General features: G+C 54.2%; 3 protein-coding genes and 1 non-coding gene across 4 annotated transcripts; 1 reads left to right on the forward strand and 3 right to left on the reverse strand.

Moving 5' to 3' along the window:
- Window positions 1-24: 24 nt before the first annotated feature.
- Window positions 25-1,843, forward strand: BZA05DRAFT_431376 (uncharacterized protein). Its single transcript, XM_051486187.1, has 2 exons — window positions 25-225; window positions 285-1,843. The coding sequence occupies exons 1-2, from the start codon at window positions 79-81 to the stop codon at window positions 1,767-1,769; spliced, it is 1,632 nt and encodes a 543-aa protein (XP_051336759.1). The 5' UTR covers window positions 25-78; the 3' UTR covers window positions 1,770-1,843.
- Window positions 1,844-2,672, reverse strand: BZA05DRAFT_407019 (uncharacterized protein). Its single transcript, XM_051484581.1, has 3 exons — window positions 2,538-2,672; window positions 2,135-2,467; window positions 1,844-2,070 (listed from the first exon to the last, which is right to left on the reverse strand). The coding sequence occupies exons 1-3, from the start codon at window positions 2,585-2,587 to the stop codon at window positions 1,965-1,967; spliced, it is 489 nt and encodes a 162-aa protein (XP_051336760.1). The 5' UTR covers window positions 2,588-2,672; the 3' UTR covers window positions 1,844-1,964.
- Window positions 2,673-3,764: 1,092 nt separating this feature from the next.
- BZA05DRAFT_t248 lies at window positions 3,765-3,835 on the reverse strand. The gene has a single exon. It is a non-coding gene; the product is annotated as a tRNA-Gly (tRNA).
- Window positions 3,836-18,749: 14,914 nt separating this feature from the next.
- On the reverse strand, window positions 18,750-20,029 carry BZA05DRAFT_139672 (uncharacterized protein). Its single transcript, XM_051478882.1, has 2 exons — window positions 19,620-20,029; window positions 18,750-19,562 (listed from the first exon to the last, which is right to left on the reverse strand). The coding sequence occupies exons 1-2, from the start codon at window positions 19,846-19,848 to the stop codon at window positions 18,991-18,993; spliced, it is 801 nt and encodes a 266-aa protein (XP_051336761.1). The 5' UTR covers window positions 19,849-20,029; the 3' UTR covers window positions 18,750-18,990.
- Between the last annotated feature and the right edge of the window lie 5 nt (window positions 20,030-20,034).

Below are 20,034 nucleotides of genomic sequence, written 5' to 3' on the forward strand. Positions count from 1 at the left end.
GAAGCGACATCATAGCTCTTTTTATATTACAGCTACCCCACCATCCATTGCATCGCCTCACCCACAACCTCATTCACCATGGCTACACCAAACACACATCTTCAAGCATGGGCTCTCCCACGTCTAAAAGCTCTGATAGACTACCTTACAGACGAAGATTTGCTACAGGCCATTACCTACAGCGCCTCGCTCCCGGACGCTGTCCAAGCCGCAGACAACTTCAAGGTAACATTCCTTGTTCGAGAGTGAGAGGGAAGAGGTACCTTACTGAGCTAAATTATTAGAGCATGCTTGGAGAAACCGATGAAACCCTCACATTCATCTCGGACTTCAACAGCCGCGCCTTCCCCCCATCGCAGCCAGCAGCTCCCACTCCAACTCCAGCCCAGGGAGGTCGTGGCGGTGGCCGTGGTAGAAAACGAGGAGGGAAAGCGATCAACCACTACAAGCAAGAGCCACGGCGCGCGAATGACGGACAGGAAGCACTCTTCGCGAATCCGCAGGGTGTCTACAACAAGAAAGACAACGATCTAGAAGACGAGTACTACACCGGATCACGCAAGGCGACGCCGACGGGTTCGCTAAAACCCACCCCCACGAGCTCCGCGAGACCCTCGCCGTCGTCAAGTTCTACCAACCTCGTCTCGACGTCATCTTACGCCGCGGTCTCGAAGCCCCCGACGCAGGGAAAACTAACTTCCGACCTCGTCGACAAGAAGCCGAAGCCTGCTCCCGCCGCAGCAAAATCAAAGCAGGAGAAATATGTCTACACAACCTCGGGCGGCACGGCGATGCGTGGCGCCACGGCCGAGCTTACCGATCTCGAGTCGGCGCTGCGGGCTCTCGAGATGTCGACGAATCCTACGCTCAACAATCGCACCCGCAAGTTGTGTCCCTGTCAGGGCCTTACGCACGAGGTGCTGCAGGCTGCACCGAATTGTTTAGCGTGCGGAAAGATCATCTGTTTGAAGGAGGGACTGGGACCGTGTACTTTCTGTGGTGCACCGCTGTTGTCCCCGGATGAAGTGCAAGACATGGTACGCTCGTTACGTGAGGAGGCCGGCAAGGAGAAAATGGCCATCAATGCGTCGCAGAATAAGCGCGCGGAGGTGTCCAAGACCCCCCGGCCGTTCTCTGCGGCACCAGAGGTGGGGAGGGCGGATGATGAGAGCTTGAGGAAGGCGCAGGAGCACCGTGATCGCCTGCTTGGTTTCCAGGCGACGAGTGCCCAGAGGACGAGGATCATCGATCAAGCTGCGGACTTTGAGACCCCGCTGACGGCTGGCGGCTTGAATCAATGGGCCACTCCTGCCGAGCGCGCGCTACAGTTGAAACGACAGCAGAAGCAGATGCGGTTGGTTCAGTGGAGTGCGAAGGAGAAGTATGAGAAGCAGAGGGTTGTCGTGGCAATTGACCTCAGTGGGAAGAAGGTGGTCAGACAGATGCAGGATATTGAGCCACCCTCGGATTCGGAAGAGGAGGTGGGGCAAGAGACGGAGTACGATCACTCGATCTCGCGCGGCGGGAAGGGGAAGGAGAAGGCTGGCAGTGGTGGTATGTACGCGAGGAACCCGCTGCTCAAAGGGTTGATCAAGCCTGTGTATGAGGCGAAGAAGGGGTCGAAGAAGGAGATGCACGATGCTCTTGCGGCCAGGGGCACGGGCTGGAGGAGGGTGCAGGATGATCTGGCGGATAATGAGAGAGTCATCCTCGATGGCGGAGTGCGGGGCATCCAAGGCGATAAGGGAGATGAGATTCCCTGTGGATAAGCGCGAAGGATGTTGTACCCGTCTTGTTTGGCCTGGCCAATTGTGCAATGCATCTGTCTATCAACAAAGTAATTGGTTCGGCTGAAAAAAATGTACCCAAGAATGAAACCCCATCCCACTTGAGCCGCTGACTTTTGTTACAAATACACACGTCTATGATGATATCACCGTATCTCTTCCCTCGCATCGGTCGGCTTAGTACCCCCTTCCCACCGTCCTCACCACAAACGCCTTCTCCATACGGCGTGTGTGTTCCTTGAAGTCTGCAACCTCCTTCCAACAATCAAGCGGCCTCGTGTTACTGCCCCCATTAGCACTTCCGTACCTCCACCGCATCCCTCCCAACTCGGCGAGTAGGTACTCACTTGTTCCTGAGACACCCGAGCACACTCTGCCTCGCAAGTTCCACGCCCTCCTCCAGCTCCATCAACTTCGGAATCCTGTCGAGCCGCTCCCTCAGCGCCTCGATATCGTGCTGCACTTTGACCCGATCACCCTCGCCTTCCTTCACCTCGGCTTGCTGCAGGCGCTCATCGATGCCGGCGAGGACCTGGCCCTCGCGCGCCTCGAGCCGCGCAAGCTCCTCGGCCACCCGCGCTTGGATGTGCAATTCCAGCTGCTTCTCGCGCGTGCTGTCCGTCTCACTCGACTGCGTGAGCGTCGTCACCAGGCTGTTGGAGAAGCGGATTGGGGTTTGTCTGTGGTGCGGACGGTGTCAGCCGGGGAAGGGGACAAGAGGATGCGGAGGAGAATGGGGGGAGAACATGCCCGTGGATGACGATCGGCTCGCCCGACGGCTTGGAGGTACTGCTTCCCATGGTGGTGGTGGAGGTAGTTGTGCGGTGGCCGACGGTGAGTGCGGGTACGGGTGGGCGTGGGCGTGGACGTGGGCGTTTGCTGGTGCGATTGCCGGTTTGCGTTGACGTCGTCTGCTCGGTTCGGGTGCGAGAGGCTTGGCGATAGCAACCCCACGTGAGGTCCATCGGGTGTCACTCGGAGTGGTTCAGTTTGAGGAAGCGGTCCATATGTGGAGTATAAGGTATTGAGTATGTACTCCTCAAGCAGTGATGATCATCTCTGAGTACTCAGTTTCTAGTAACGCGCCTTACCAGCTCTTAGCAACTAGAGCCAGCCAGCTGTGTCACCGCATCGACCAGTCACCAACCTCACATGTTTCCTACAGTAGGTAGAGTGAGTACCCAGACTCCAGCACACAAAAACAACCAAAAATGGCGTGGAACGGGAAGTTCGAAGAGATTCCCGAGCCATTAATGAGTTTCCAAGCTCGGTGAGTTTAATTGTAACACGCCGCCACGCCGCTAAAGTGCGAGTCATGAGCTGTGCATTGTGACGTCGGAGTATCACTCGTTTTCCATCCGCACTCACTAAAAAAAGCAATTCTGGAGGGGAGAGGGGGTTGATGATCTCTATGGTATTCCTCGGTTTCCCGTTAGTTCGGGCGGGATACTCCGAGTAACTACTGACGGCAGTGAGCTTCGGGCGCCTCCCGCAGAACTGCCGTGGGATCCACCGCAACCACCACTACCATCCCCACCATGCACTTGCCAGCTCCGCCAGGGATGAAAGCCGACCGAGGTACACCCGGCAGTGCTTGCTTGCTTAGAAAAACTCGGAGGCCGGTGAGACTGGAGTGCAGAAGATGCAATCATGCAGATCCATGCCTAAGACTCGGCGAAGAAGGCTATCGTACCTACCGGTGGGGTAGACTAACTAACGAAGCACCAAAAATTGGGACAGATGTGCCTTACACCTTCTGCCGACAACAGCCCTTCCAGATCAGTCAGGGTGTTCCCCGAGCTCGAGCTCGATCTGTTGGTTCACTGTTCAGCTAAAAGATATACATAGGCAAGACAGACGTAATTATGCACCTACTTGGGCATAGCTAATCCGAGTGTAGTCAAGTCTAGCGCGGTGATGTATAGTTGACGTGAAAACAGAAAGAAAAGAAGTAGCAAAAAGAAACCACAAGATAAGTGCATCCATCGGGAGTCGAACCCGAGCCAATTGCTTGGAAGGCAATTATCCTACCGTTGGACCATGGAAGCTGTTTCTATGAATGAAATGGATTTGACGAATATAACCTAATTTCAAGAGTTAGAATTCCTACATTGAAAACCATTCCTCCGGTACTCCCATCATCTATGGATACCGTATTTACACATTTGGGTGATGCTATGTACATAGAATCAGGATCGGCCCTATTCTCCCTCGGGTACTCGCCGCAAACCTGTGTTCATCAAGCTACTATACCTACCTACTTCGTGCAGCCGGGTCAAATGCGCAGTTACAACTTACCTATGCAGAGTAGTTACCAGCATACATGTACATGGAAAATCACTCGTCAGAGTCCGGGAACCTTGAGATTTGAGATTTGAGATGTAGTACACGGCGTCCAGGGAACTTCTTGAAGCACGACCCCTGCGTAGAGTACCGATAGACAAAGGTGATAACGATGGATGAGGGGGTGTAAGGGAGTATGTACATACAGCAGCAAAAAGTGGGGTGCGATTGATACCGAAGGTTTCTAGTAGTACTGTTTCAATCCAGCAGTCTTAGATAATACAGATTTACTCTGGTATTTTTCCCCCTCTATACTCTCAATTCTACAGTAAAGAAAAACATTATACGCAGTGTTGTAAAGATACGCTCACTAAAAAGCCGGAAGGACTACTGCAATTCTTCCGAATGCAAAAATTTACGTGCTGTCCAGATTACCAGGAAACTACCAGAGAACTACCTAGCTCGCACAACAGCATAATGCAGAGAAAATGTTGTGATGCTAATCAAATAGTTCCGAGACTGTAGTAAACCTACGACGGCAAGAGTCTTGCAGAATATATGCCGTGGTGAGCAAAATGCACCAGTCATTGAATTCGGTATGCATACGGTAGAAACCCTCAAGATTCAACAATACGTACTGTGAGTAAAATGTGCTGTGTGCAAGCAAACATTTACGACATTCTTGTAGTGTATGAAGTGCCGTAAGCCTACGGAATAAATAGTGTAGAGGAAACTATACGGATTGAGCTGAATATAGTGGAGCTGCCGAGCCCCTACAGAATTGAGAAGTATCAGGCAGTGTCTACACTACGTATATTTTACGTATGCAGGTACATAGTTAACTCATACTGACTTTAGTCAGAGTCTTCTCCAAAGTGTATTTTTCCACGCAGAGGAATGGAATGATTATGAACGGAAACTTCCATGGATAAGGCTGCGAGCTTTGCTAGGGAACTCGAGGAGAGAACTACTTGGTTCGGTGTTCCGACGGTGCACGTTCGTAAACGCACACGAGATGGCAAAGCAAGGCATTGCTGGAGGCAGGATATAAAGCTTCGGTTCAGTGTTGGCTTCAACCTTCAGGAAATCGCAGTGGAGAGAGCAATGAACGGTACTAGTAGGTATGACAAGGGCGAGGAATGAGTGGTGAGCCAGAGGAACAAATAGAACGAGGAGAATGTATCCGGCGTGTTATACGGGGTCGGAGAGGAATGTGCGGTGAGTGTTCGCCGTTCGGTCTTGAAGCATTTCACCGCACTCGTGCACTGCGCCCATCAGCTGTGTACCTACATACGTACATACATACTAGTATCTAGCTGATGCGACTTGACGTCTAAGTGTCTAGAACGATGATTGAATTCTGCGGACAGATCTGTGGCTGGTGAGTATGGCGATATCCGTAGGATTGTTGGATGAGCTAGATACATAATAGTGCACCCACCAACGCACACGGTGACGGGATACCAACCACGGAATAGTTAGCGCGCCACTTCTGCAGAGGAGATCTAGGTACTCTTACTGTGATCGCTGCTGTCGGTGTTGTTGCCGATGCCGCTGCTGCTGTTGTGTAGCCTTCCGGAGCCCGCTCGGCCGCTTTAGCGGCGCCAGCCAGGCCGAGCCCATCGGGGTTCATGGTAGTTTAGCACAACGACGCCGTACGTAAGGTTGCAGGGCATCTACATCCCGCCGGCGGCCGTAGATCTCCCCGACGGCGGCAGCCATCCCCCTTACCATGATTCACAGGCGCTCACTCCGCATCCGCCGGTGATCCCGTCATCCCGCCGTCTCGGCCGGAAACCCCCCGAAACCCCCCGAAGGGGGGAGCTTGGGCCTTCTAGCGTGGCGTCTTTAGCCCATGTGGGGTAGTTAGTGAGGCAGCTATACGCGTTGTGGGGTGTGAGTCCGACCAGAGAACCCGTATCTCAGTAGTCTCCGAAATCCGTCTCCGAGCCTAGCTACCTAGAGTGCTGTAGCTGTGTAGGGAAGGATTAGGCGCGGTTGGCGAAATGGCCATGCACAGCCGAATCATGAGCGCTACATACATACGACTGGGTTTTGGGCGATCTAAAAGGTTCCTGATCGATCGACGGACTAGAGTAGAGTAGAGTTCTCTACCAATTGCGAAGCGGAAAGGTTAGGTGGAAAGTGACGGGTGGTTTTTGGGCCCTTGCGCTTAGTCACATACTGGGCTTCTAGGGGGAAAAGGAAGATTCCGCGATGCAAGTAGTTAGCACCTTGATGGGCCGGGTTGTGAGTGTCGACACCAGGTGATGGATTCTGAAACGTTGGCGACGAGTTGCGCATTGCCTCTCGTGAGTCGGGACGAATGGAGGCCGCAGCGACGGGTTTCACCGGAGGCGAAGCGTATGCAGCGCGGACGGACGGACAAGTCATCGAGACCGAAACCAGAAAGATCCAGGTCCGCGAGGTTGCCGAGGCGGAAAAATCCATGCGTGCATAGAAGTTGGGGGACCGCGGGACACCTATGTACAATATATCTAGATGCTGCTAGACGTGACGGTTCGTGATTGGAGGTGGTTGCGGTGATGCGCTTCTGGCCATGGCTGCGGTCGTAAAGATCAGAAACGCTGACGACAGGTCCAAGACAGTTCACAGTGCAGTAGGTAGGTACGCCAGTGTATTGCAACGAGATTTGTAGTTCAGAGCCGGCCTACGCACGTATGTAAGTATATATCGGTATCGTCAGACGGAGTGGGGTAGTTAGACATCCCATCGAAGTGGCCATTCCCATAGTTGCATATCGTACGAACGAGCGATGTACCTACATATGCACTGCTGGATCACACACGACCGTTCGTCAGGGCGATGCCGCGAAGTTCGTATGCATGTAGTTATGTACGCAGGACGGGTGCTGACGAGTGATTGCACCCCGTGGCCAGCCCGAGATCGACCTCTCCCGGGGGGGTCTTCGGCGTTCCCGACCGGATCTCTCCGCCCGCTAATCTCCCGAGTGGTTTCCCGGATCCACAGCACGGGCCGCCCGGCCGGCCGGATGTTTCATCTTTTCGGCGGCGCGATGATCCCCCCTCCCACCCCCACCCATCCCCTCCATCCCCCCGATCTGGCCATGACCGCCGAAAGAGCCCCAATTCCCCGAGAAAAGAAACTCGGGAAATCACCGTGTTTCATCAAAGATTCCTTCGGTACGAGAAGGAGGAAGGGAGGTCCGAGTGAGTTGGGTTGAGTCGACGACGGCGGCCGCGGTGCGGTGCGCTGTGTTTCGGATACCAGACTCCCGATGCGGAAGAAGAGAGAAGAGGAAAGCCGGACTCTTGGCGGGAAGTTCAAGGCCCCTCGGGTTTCCGAAAATGCAAAAGATGCACAACCTTTTTTTTTCTTTACTTTTTTTTTTAGTGGGGTTGGTTTGGTTTGGGTTGGTGGGTTGGATGTCTCGCTCTCCCCGAACAAGCACGAGCGATGATTCGGAAATCTAGTCTAGCTGCCGAAAGGGATCTACCACACATACATGGGAGGGGGATTTCACGTGCTATGCTCTATTCTATGCAGTTAGAGTACAGGAGCCCGGTGAGCTGCCCGAGCTTTTTCTACTGCTGCAGCTAAGCTTGACGGTGATGCATCAAAACGCAACGACGCATGACGATGATCACCATGTCGGTATGCATCTAACGAACGAGTCGGTCCTTCTAGTCAGTACGCCGGCATATGTATGGTATGTATGGTACATGCATACATGTCCTATCCAGAGTATGCATAGAGTAGCTACTCTCCTTAGAGTCTTGACAAGTGCCGCATAAGCATTAGCAAAGGCACATATCAAACCTCTTACTTGGGTACATAGCAGGCATATGTAGTAATCCACTCTAAGCATAAGCATAATTAAGCTGCTCCTCTTCCCTCCCTCTTCCCTCCCTCCCCCCAGCAGGACCCCTCCCCTCCAATAATCCGACGGTTCGGACCCCCCAAAGTGCACTGTGCGACCCTTCGTCTACGGCACTTGCCCATTGGTCGACCCCGGACAATCGGGCGTCTCGGGATGTGCAGGAATAACTCCATCGGCTATTAACTATCGCTGATCCGGGGGTGGAGGGGTGGGGTGGGTGGAGCTGAATGACGACGACCGGCCGCGGTATCGATCCGCGCCAGATTTTGATGCGGTGATGTGGTGATGATGGGATGTGTGGTGTGTGTGAGCGCGATGGGACGTAATGGGACTTCCTACCTACCCACATACCCACATATGCCTACCCGCCGCCGCCCAGCAGCCAAGATGATATGCGACGCACATGCACTCTACTATAGATAAACATGCAACCTAACCCTCTCCTCTTCCTCCTCCTCATAGAGGTGGTTATCGAGGGGCAGCTTTCGTCAAAAACCTGATGTCCGGCTTGCGGCACGTGCGCACGGATTTTGGGGTGCCTCGGTGCGGTGCGGTGGTGAGACGGAAACGAAGTGGAGGAGAGAGGGGGCCTGGGCGGATGATAACTATGTCTAGCTAGATAACTCTACGGGTTATGCATGCAACGGATCCTCCCTCCCTTCCTCCCTCAGCTCTCTTCCGACCCCACACTGGGCACAACGCCAAGGTTACCCAGACTAAGACCACTGAGACACGCGCCTGTTCGAGGAAAGGCGCCCCTCCTCCCCCCATCATCCGCTTGGCATCACTACCATGATCCGGTCTGGTTTCGTGGAAAACCTTCAAGGCAGGCCACAGACCGTATGCGTGTGTGCGGGAGTGCGTATGGGAGTATGTGCGTGTGTGTAGATGGCTTCATCAGGGAAGTTAGTTGGCCAGGAAACCCCCATCCCCCAAAAGAAAAAGTGATATCCTGGGTATGTATGTATGATGTACTGTACGATATTGACCGGAGCAAACCCTACCCAACTGGCACAGACAATCTCCATCGCATGAATGGGTGCCTCCGGTGGTCGGGGAGGGGGAGGGGGATCATCGAACCACCAATGGACGAGTGCAAAAGACCTCTTCCAGGGCGGGAGACTCGCAAGCCGCCGACGTCGTTCGTTTCAAGAACTCAGCCTGCCTGCATCTTGCATCTTTCTCTGGGGGTGTTGGGGTTCGGCGGTTTCGGCCGCGGATCATCACGGTTGGACCGACCGACCGACCGACCGACATCCTGGGGGCAGATCAGCAAAAGCGAAAAACATGCCTTTTTGACGCATGGCTGCTGGTGGGGTGGGGTGGGGCGTGGAGAAAAAAAACCTGCCGAATCTTGACGCTCGGTGGTGGTGGAGGTGGTGGTGGACATCGCTGGAGACGTAGATCTGGGGTATGTAGAGCACCTACCTATGATGACGCCGAGTTGTTTGCAGGTCTTCTCTTTTGCTGCAGCCTCGGTGTCACACTCCGTTGGCTGATAGCTAACGTATAATTCCTATGCTATGGCTGCTGACGGGCGAAAAAATGATTGGCCGGTACCTACTTGGTACCTATTTCGAGCCCAGCAGTGACCACTAACTAACCAGTGATCCGCGGATCCGCGGGATGGGATGGGGAAACGCTCGCTCGCTCGCACGCATGCACATCAGCCTCCCCTCCCCCTCTCACTCCCCACTGCAGGCTGAATTCAGCCAGTAAGTCGGCAAGTAGAGCGTATCACGTCAGGCCCAAACCAAACTCCCATGGAGGATGGAGGGCGGGAAGGGGGCGTCGTTCTCAAACGCGGACACGGTTACCTCTTGTGGCCCAATCGCGGATTTTTCCATCCATCCATCCATCCATAATACCCGTACCGGGACGTCTCGGACACTTCCTGCGGCCCGCGCTTTCACATGCGATCCCACTCCCACTCCCACACCGAGACGAGACGAGTGACATCAAGTGCCTCACATGGTACCCCATCGCATCGCATCGCATTTCATCGCATTTCATCGCATCCTGTTCCCCGGGGATGGGGAGGGGGGTTTAAACAACCTATAGTACAGTAGCTGGTAGGTATAGGTATAGGTACCGTATTGCTACCATAAATAATTCGAGGATGTATAGTAGGTAGAGTACTCTACATACACAGCCTACATAATATACACTCACCCTATGGTAGCATACCAAGTTACCAACCAACCATGGGGAGATTAATTCCACATAGCCGCCGTCAGCGAGGAGATCTGGCGTAGTTACCCACCGTACCTATTTTCCAATATATACATCTAGCGTCAACACTACCTAGGTCCTAGTAATTAGCACCCAGCACCCAGCACCACCAGCACCACGTGTTCATCTTTGCGGCCTTTTTTTTCCTCCCCCACCAAACGAAACGCAACGCAACGCAGCGGAACGAAACGAAATTTGTAGCTTCCCTTCCTTGGGAATTCTACCGGTGAGCTGGTGAGCTGGTGAGCTGGTGGTGAGACAGCCGGGATAGCCGGAATCGAAGAATCGAGGGAATCTCGAACGGAGGGGAGAATAAAAAACGATTATAGTACTATGCTATGGAGTGGAGTCGATGGCTATAGGTGGTTAGGTAACTGGTAGAGTGAATAGAGTACGGTACCTACCTACGTACGCGTCGGTCAGTCGGGCGGTCAGTCGGTCATTCACGACGACGGATTGACCGGCACACATGTGGAGGACTCAGGAGGACGGGGGGCGGGAGGGAGACATGTCACATCAGACGATAACCTTCAGCCGGGTGATCCCGCATGAAGGCCTCCAGGCTCCTCCTCCCTTCCGATATGTAGAGTAGGTACAAAGAACCTCGTGGCCGTATCGAATCGGACCTATGCTCCCACGCTCCCGACCTTAGAGCCTTGGAGTCTTAGAGTCTTGGACCTTGTGTTCCCAACTCCCAACTTCGGGGGAGGGTGAAACACAACAAGCGAAGGGAACTCTCCCTATCGATTTCGAGTCGAGTTGTGGACTAGTTAGCGTTGGGTTTTTGACAGGCAGGCTGGAAGGGTACGTAACTTAGGAAGCGCGGCGGTGCATTTCCTCCCCACGTGACAACTTCACTAATTACTACTAAAAAGTTCACTTCCAAATGCAAGTAAGTGGATCAATCTCAAATGTCGCTCCTCCCGGGCTCCCAGGCTCCCAGGCTCCCAGGCTCCCAGGCTCCCAGGCGTCCAGCTGAACGGGGGTGCTGGGGTGGGGGGGGGGGGGGGGGGGGGGGGGGAGAATAGGAACAAGTTGGAGCTCGGGACTCGATGCAGCCAGTGCACAAAAGGAAAAAACGTTTGATTTTTTTCTTGTCGTTTTTACCGCATGGGGTAGGTAAGGGTACTCTACTCAGGCAACTATAGATATAGCACCCTACCTATGAGGCTATGACTTGGCGGTTCTCTCCGGAGCAAACCGATAATTATCTGGGTACTAACTATATGTATCGATATATGTAGTTAGATAGACGGTGATATCCACCCGTGCCACTCGACGACGGCGGTAGGTAGGACGCGGACGCAGGTCACGCTGATCTGATCCCGGCGATCTGCCTGTCTGTCTGTCAGTGCGATACATGTGGTGGATATTTCCGCATGCAGTGCATGGTAGGTAGCCTCATCGAGTCCCGCCCCTTTCACGGACAAGGCGGCGGCGAGTGGTGGGAGAGAAAGAGGAATCTGGGAGAGAGCCTTCTTTGCAATTTCGACTTTCGAGTCGAGCGGGGACTCGGGTTTGTTGGTTTGCTCTAAGTTCTTCGGTGGGATGGGTAGGTAAGGTAAGGTAGAGTACGGCAGGTACTTGCCTACCGTTTAGGTATTATGTAGTATTCTGTGTATGTACCTGTAGTACCTATTGCCCTCCTCCTCCCGCTTCCATTGTACTCCCTGCTGCTCCCACTGCTCCCACTGTTCCCAGCCTCCGACAGTCCCACTCCGGCTCACTGATCACTTGTCACTGCACTGATCACTGATCACTGTGAAACGGAGCAGAGCGGTTTACATTCCCAGCGGAGATGAGGCGAACCCAACTTCCAACCTCCAACACTGAACAGCCCAACATTGAACAGCCCGTCCAGTCCGCGCGCTCGGGATCTGAGTGCATAATAATTCAGGAGTGCATATTTAGTATGTACACAGTTCCAACTTCCATGTAGATATCATATGTAGTGTACATACATACCAGGTACACAGAGATTGCTGATAAGTATTCGATCCTCGATACCCACACTGCACCTACACTGTGCCTGAACAGGAACTTGGAAGAACCTGCCCTGCGCTATTTATGTACATACTTGGTATGTGTGTACGAGAAGAGCCCACGAAAACGAGTACTTGGCCAGCACGTACTTGCTCGTTTTCTACTGTGTGGATCGAGCATATATGCGCAGTAGTACCCACCCAGTACATCTACCGTCCGTCCTTCCGTCCTTCCGTCCGCAGTGACGATTGATCGCATTTGGAGTCTGGCGACGCCGCATCACGCCAGCGGCCGCGCCACGCCACGCAAATCACCCACGCAAATCACCCACGGCCCACGGTCTACGGGTAATCTGCGCGTAGGCGAGCGGTCGCAATGAGGCGATGTCGAGTCGTACATAACATACATACACACCTGGTACATGCCTGGTGCATACATGGTACTCCAATGCAATGTAATGTAATGTAATGCAGCAAGCCATCTCAGACGGACGGTCCTTTCATCGAGTATCAATCATGTATCATATGTACTGTGCAGTACATATCCGTCAGTCGAGGTCGTGCCTCCCTCCATCCAGGATCCCACGTGGCTTGTGACAGTGACAGTGACAGTGACATCCCGGCCCTGGCTTTGCTTTGCTTTGGGGTGCCACCCAGTCTGTGGCTAACTGTCTGCCTGTATATATGTCTGTTGGGCGGTCGGGCGGTCGGGTTGTTGCTACCTAGTAGTCAATGCTGTGAGATGCTGATGGATCATGGATAGCATATGTATGGACATGGCGGATGAATGGTGGATGGTGGATAGGTGCAGTGCAGAATAGCAATATCACCAGCCGATACCCACCTATATCCCCATGTAGTGGGCAAACAAACAATCTCCGGTTTCTACACATGTATGCAAGTTGAACGAACAGCGATATCCCCCGCAACCAGCACCCAGCATCCAGCGCGGTCGATAACCAGGTTAGCTACCTACCAGCCTACCAGCCTACCAGCCTACCACTGGTCCACTGCACTGCACAGAATTCTGCCAAGTCGTATGTATATATGTCTGTATGTATGTGATCCGCAGCGGGGGTTGCAGACTCAGTGCACATGTGGCGCGACTCGCGACTCGCGACCGGTGATGATAGTTGTGATTGTGCTGGTGGTGCTGCTGCTGGTGGAGGAGGTGGTAAGGTAGCCGCTCGCATGTAGAGTACTCTACGGCAAGTACCATGCCTTATGACCACGTGCGGGAAGTTTCCTCAGCGCCCGCCGCCCAGTGCCCAGAGTGCCCAGTGTCCAGCGCCCAGAGTGCCCAGTGTCCAGCGCCCAGAGTGCCCAGTGTCCAGCGCCCACATGGAGATCGTACCTGATCCGACCGTGGCTGGCATGAGCATGAGCAAGGGCATGGGGGGGCATGAGCATGGACATGGGGGGGCATGGGGCATGGACGATAACGCAACACCCAAGTACTCTAGGTACATATGATACCATTAGTAGATAGGTGCGTGGCTGCGGATCATCTACATATATACATGTTCCCATGGCAGAGGAAACTTGTGGCGGGGCTGTGGCGCGGTAACCACTATGAGTATGTGCATACCTTTGGTAAGAGGTAAGGACTTGGACATGACTTGACTGCAAGACTGCAAGACTGCAGGATTTCGACATGGACTTCAGTTCTGTTCTGTCGAAGCTACTGGTATGTCTAAAGTACATACAGAGCTCCCGAGTAGGTACATAGAGTACCTACGGGATGGATGTCGTACATCGAAGGTACATCGTATATACTCGCCACCAGCAAAAGTGCATACCCACGCCCGCAGGCACGCACGGCTGGCTCACAGGTTACACTTCCTGGGCCCCTCCTCCTCCACATCCTCTTATCGTTCGGATCCGCCCGGGGGGAGGGGCAAGTTCTTTTCTCCAGATCCGTCGTCATCGTCTCGTCGAGCTGAGGCACGATTCCGGTGGTGGTGCAGGGCCAGGGTAACTAACTGCTAGTAGGTATTTGTCGACCCCACGCAACCTACTCTACTCTACGCAAACCCTATTCGTTGCTGAATGGGCGAGGGAGGAGAGGGGAGGAGGGGAGGAGGGGAGGAGATGTAGGTAAGACATGCATGGGAGGAGATGTAGGTAAGACATGCATGGGAGGGAGGGAGGGAGGGAGGGAGGGAGGGAGGGAGGGAGGGGAAGGATGAGGAGCGATTGATCACCCTCACCCGACCCCCTCCCCTCCCGTCCTGGAGCGTGGGGAGAGGGGGAGTCAGAGGGAAGAGGGGGAGAGTGAGTGTGTGTGCTCCCTGTGTGTGTGCTCCCTGTGTGTCTGTGTGTGTGTGCGCTCTGTGTGTGTGTGTGTGTGTGTGTGTGTTCGGTGAAGAGAAAACCGAGGTTGCACTGTGTGTAAGTAGCGCGAAGCAAGGGATGATTCGACTGCGGAAGACGAGGAGGACGAGGAGGAGGAGAAGCAGGAGGATGGCAGTGAGGATCCGGGAGCTTACTAGAGCAGCTAGTAGCTACCCATGCGCACTGGCGTGCGGGGCCGGCGCATCCCCCTCCCTCCGTCGCTCCCTGCCTCTCTGCGTGCCTCCCTCCACCGGGCACGCATCCCCTTGCTCCCACCCACAGTCCGAACACGATGTGTCTGAGTGTGTGAGATGGCTGCAAGTACGATGATGATGACGATGATGATTATGTGTGGTCTCTTTCCGCCACCACCACCACCACCGCCGCCGCCGACCACGCCGGCCGGCCGGTACACCGTACCCACACACGCAGTACGAACAATTCCAGAATAGGGAGGAGGAGGAGGAGGAGGAGGAGCTGGCTACTGGAGGAAGTTTGAGATCCGTCGGATTGAACCCACCGAAAACGAAGGAGACATTGGGTAGCGGGAACATGGCCAATAACTAGAGTATCCAGGCCTCCACGATCTAGAGTAGAGTAGATGTACCAGCAGACACGGTCACCGGTTTTGCGCGCCCTCCGTTCCTTCCTTCCCCCGTTCCATCGTTAACTTCCTTCCTTCCTTGCACACATACGGCGGCGGCGGCGGCGACGGCGTGGATTCTCCGGCGTCCAGCGTCCAGCGTCCGTCGCCTTTCGTATTTGTTGGCCATGGCCGCTCGCACACTAACTACTCTTGTTAGTGACTCGGCTCAGGCCCGGTCGAGAATCGAGAAAAGATGCTTCGAAGAATTTTCGAAGAATTTTCCACACGCCGTTGTTCCAGCTGTTCCAGGTCCTTGCGGAAATCACCTAACCTAGTCCCTCCCCCCTTCCCATGGCGCGCGAAAAGGGGGAGAGGGGGAGAAAGCAAGCAGCAAACAAGCAAGCACGTCGTCATCTCCGTCCATCCGTGGGTGGGTAACTACGGTATCTAGATAGCCAGATCTACCACCCGCCCTTCCTTCAGGCTTCGAGGCTTCGAGGCTTCGAGGATTCGAGGATTCGAGGATTCGACAAGAGCGGCTAACTAGCCAGCCAACCTTTTCGTTAGTACGGGCGTACTACCCATAGGTCTTTACATACCCATCGTATGTATCGTATGAATTGTATCGTGTCTATCGTATGTATCGCACCTATCTGTCGTAAGTATCGCATCTATCGTATGTAACGCCCGTGGTAGCCCATGGGCCGCGGTGGCCCGTGGTGAGCCGTGGCAGCTCAGCACATAAAAGAAAAAAAAGAAAAAAAAACGTGGTTAAGCCACTCCGGACGATCGCCCCGCTTCGTCGGGTCGACGCATTCCCCCCCCCCCCCTCCCTCCCACCTCCCCAGCCGCAGCCGTATGTAGCCCCTCACATCATTTTGCCAAACCAACCATCCAACCAACCATCCATCCACCCTCTGATACACCACGTGCTCTGATGCAGCCACAGTACATGGAGTAGGTAATCGCCTCTCCGCTCCGCAGTCCGCGGTCCGCACAAACTGTTTTCCCTCCCTCGCTTATTGGGTTACACACACACACACACACACACACACGCGAGCTGTCGGCACGAGGGGGGTCTGTACACACATATGATATATCTACAGAAAAAAAGCCGAAATGTATCTACATTATGCACATATCCTCTCCAATGTCTCCAATGTCTCCATCATAAAACGAACCGAAAGTCCAGTCTGCTCTGCAATTTACTCTCCAGGTCCGGGGCTGGGGGATGGCGGGAGGGAGGGGGGGGGTTACCTACCTCACATATATCATACATATCATACATACTCCTACATACTCCTACATATGCTACAAACGCTCGCTTCCGCCGTGCCGGGCCCAGCACCAGCACCAGTACGCACCCACGTACGTATGTAACGTAACCACCACCACTACCACCACCACACGCAACGCAACGCAGGGCACTCAGGGCACGCAGGCGGCAGGCAGGTAGGCACGCAGGGCACGCAAGGTACACTACACTACACTGCCTATCGTACATCCCACCTCTCCCACCTCCCCCCCGGCGGCTATCCCATCGCATCCATGGACCATACCTATGGCCATGGATAGAGGGATGGAGGGATGGAGGGACCGGAGTGATCGGCGACTCCGCGACTCGCGACTCGCGAGGTCGAAGGCATGGTGCATCAGGGCAAACTTAACTTCACACCTCTGGGTTGGCGGGCGGGTAGGTGTGTGTGCGGGTGTGCGGGTGTGCAGGTAGGTGTGGGTGCGGGTAGGTATCGCCGCTCTCGACTGATTGACTGATTTGTTCACCCCGTCCCCCCTCCAAACAAACAGTGCAAACAGTGGGTGGGATGGGATCGGTGGGATGATTGTCGTGATTCGTGCTCCGGACGACGACAATGATGATGATTATATGCTTCTACTACTACCACTACTACTGCTGATGAAGATGTATCCAACCTTCAGAAAAAACACAGATATAGCGCATTATACTTTTCATGATACATAATTGGGTACCGAGTACTCCACTCTACTCCAGGTACTCCAGATTCCAGGTAGGCACTGGGCGCAGCCGCAGCCGCAGCCGCATGCGGAAATACGACCAAGACCGACCAAGACCGTCCTGTCCCGTCCTGCAACTGCAGGGCGCGGGCAAGGCAGGGCAGGGCAGGGCATGTACGTAGGAAAGTGGAAGGAGTGGAAGTAAATGGAAGTAAACGACAGCAACAGCAACAGCGCTCCTCCTCATCCTCCCGCTCCTCCCCCTCCGCCGCATCCCCGAACCCCGAACCCCGAACCCCGAACCCCGAACTGCGAAACCGATTGGCTCCCAGGACCCCCAGGAACCTCCAGGAACCGGAAGTCTTGTCTTGTTTCGCCGGGCCATAGCTATATTCAGCTGCATTTCGTGGGGAGTTCGGTACCGGGCCAAGTGCAAAGCCAAGTGCCAGGCCCAGGTCAAGGCCAGGAACATCCATCCAACCATCCAATCCATCCATCCACCCATCCATCATCATAGGTACCATACCACGCCATGGCATGGCATGACCCCTCCAGTGAGTCGTGACTGCCCGCCCATACCCAAGCCATGTCCATGCCCAAGCCCAATCCCAATCCCACGCCCATGCCCAATCCCAATCCCAATCCCACGCCCATGCCCATGCAGTCTGGTACCGACCATACCATAACTTACCGTACCGTACCGCGCCGTACCATACCTGGCCGTTTCGTTTCGTTTCGCATGATCTCCCCGTCCCTCCGTCCCCCCGTTTCCCATGATCTCCCGTCCTTCCGTTTCGCTCCCTCCTTGCTGCCGCCGTGATAATCAGATCAGCACATGTAGGTCCCAACATACCTATGATGCAGGTCGACCACAGCCCAAGGGTGGTGCCAAAGCAAAAGTGTTTTGTACTGTGGCACTTCCGTACTTCAACACTTGCGCACAGCACGACGGGTTAAAAAAGTGGTAAAAGAGGCACTTCAGCACTGCACGACACGACGAGTTGGTTGGAAAAAAAAGTGGCAAGAGACCGTCTATTCGATTTGCAACATGGACAGACATAATGATATCCCTCCTCCCGCGCCCCGCCCCTCCACCCGCACTCGTGCCAGTTGCCCTCCTCCTCCTCCTCCTCCTCCTCCTCCTTCCCGATCATGTACTGTACACACCGTCTCTATAGTACAACCAAAAAGTTCCTTGGTCCCCTGCCCCCTTCCCTTCCCCTCCCTGTGAGTCTCGTCGTTTTGTCCAGTCCAGTCCAGTCCAGTCCAGTCCAATCCAGCATCCCCTCCCAAAAAAAAACAAGTAGAAGAAAAAAGAAAAAGAAGTTAACTTGCAATGAATACCCGTCGTCGTAAGTATACAAAAGCCCCTTGGTAAAAAAAAATATAAAAAAAGATATAAAAAAAACCCCGTTCAAAGCGCCTTTAAAAATCTGCAATGCAAAGTAAGTATAGGAAATGGTGTGCATAAAAACAAATGAAAAACCCCCAAACAAATGAAATGGTTTGTGACGGAAAAGGAAAAAGGAGAAAGAAAAAAAAATGGGAAACAAAAAGGAATAGAATAGGAAAAAAAAGCTGATGACCCATAGGAAAAGAATAAAAAGTTACAGCGCAAGGAAGCAGGAGAGCAACCAAAAGAGAAAAGAAAAGAAAAAGGGAGAAAAAAAGAAAGAAAAAACAAACCCGTGCGCCCTAAAGACAGTAGTCAGGTGCATACAAAAGAAACCGGGTATGACCAATAGTTAAAAAATAAGTAAGAAAAATCGGGTAAAATAATTCACAAGAAAAAGGGAAAGCATTCACTGGCCGCCGTGCATAGCTTAGGCTAGATGTCATCGACGGCCTCCATTATTCTGTAGTTTTTTAGCAGCTGGTGGATCGAACCAGCTGTCCATGATGGCCCCCTGGGCCCGTCTTGTCGATTGATCGATGCCCCTCCCCGCCCCGCTATTGATGGCAGCCCCTCTCGTGCCTCTTCATATTGCTTCGCACACTGAACGCCTTGCCGCAGCCGTGATGGGGACATTTGAACGGCTTCTCCCCGGTATGACTGTGGCTGTGAATCCGTAAACTGCTCGGTCTCGAGAACGCCTTGTTGCAGGTGGGGCAGATGTATCGGTCCTGCGATTGCGGGAACGAAGCGTGGGAAGCCGGCGACTGATGATGGTGGTGGTGCCACGGGTTCGAGCTCGAAGGTGGTGCCACAACCAGAGGCACCATCAGCTGCTGCTGCTTGCTGTACAGGTCGGCGTGTTGCGAGGGGTAGAAGTGGTGCTGCGCAGCATATGTTGTTTCTGTCGGTGATGGGTACATGGGCTTCTGGGCTGGAGGGTATGAGTTTCGGTGGCTGGCGTGGTGGTGGGCGGGTGCAGGGTAGTAATAGCTCGATGGCGATGCCGATGACATTGTGGGCGATGAGGTGGTACCGCCCTCAAAGACGGAATCGGGGCGCATCGGGGGTGTCGGTGGCAGGTTCCCCCGCGGAGGCTGGCTCTGCTGTCTATCGGTCGCTGCTGCTGCTGCACGGCTTGTGAGTCTATGCATCTCCCAGGACTGCGTTGGGGTCAGAGACGCACCATTCGGGTGGGGCTGGGCGATGTCCGCATACACCAGCAGCGTAGAGATCGAAGGCAGCGAGCATTTGGCGTTGTCCTCGACCGGTGGTGAGGGCGGTGGCGCTGGCGGACGCGAAGGGTAGGCATGTGGCTGTTGTGCGACATACTGGTGCACCGAACGTCCTCCATAGTGTTCCGATAGCGGCCGACCGCCGGCGGGGGAGTGGTGGACGATGCTCGGGAGGTTCATGTTGCACTGCTGCACTGCTGTAGTTGTCGGAGATGGGGTTATTGTTGTTGTGTGGTTGTGGATTGTGGGTAGTGGGTGTGGTAGTGGCAGTGGCAGTGGCAGTGGTAGTAGTAGTAGTGGTTGTGGTTGTGGTTGTGGTTGTTGGTTGTGGTGGCGGAGGAAGATGAGATGAAAGTTTCTCGGCCT

Source organism: Tricharina praecox (assembly GCF_024521635.1).
Source record: "Tricharina praecox strain CBS 144465 chromosome Unknown BZA05scaffold_24, whole genome shotgun sequence".
Lineage (NCBI taxonomy): Eukaryota > Fungi > Ascomycota > Pezizomycetes > Pezizales > Pyronemataceae > Tricharina > Tricharina praecox.

Excerpts from the sequence above, each read along its gene's own strand:
- BZA05DRAFT_139672 (XM_051478882.1), bottom strand. The coding sequence starts at position 19,848 with ATGAACCTCCCGAGCATCGTCCACCACTCCCCCGCCGGCGGTCGGCCG. Across the intron at positions 19,563-19,619 it reads CGCCCAGCCCCACCCGAATG|CAGCAGCAGCGACCGATAGA; the intron begins GTGCGTCTCTGA and ends CAAGCCGTGCAG.
- BZA05DRAFT_431376 (XM_051486187.1), top strand. The coding sequence starts at position 79 with ATGGCTACACCAAACACACATCTTCAAGCATGGGCTCTCCCACGTCTA. Across the intron at positions 226-284 it reads AAGCCGCAGACAACTTCAAG|AGCATGCTTGGAGAAACCGA; the intron begins GTAACATTCCTT and ends CTAAATTATTAG.
- BZA05DRAFT_407019 (XM_051484581.1), bottom strand. The coding sequence starts at position 2,587 with ATGGGAAGCAGTACCTCCAAGCCGTCGGGCGAGCCGATCGTCATCCAC. Across the intron at positions 2,468-2,537 it reads GAGCCGATCGTCATCCACGG|ACAAACCCCAATCCGCTTCT; the intron begins GCATGTTCTCCC and ends TCCGCACCACAG. Across the intron at positions 2,071-2,134 it reads CTCGGGTGTCTCAGGAACAA|TAACACGAGGCCGCTTGATT; the intron begins GTGAGTACCTAC and ends TAATGGGGGCAG.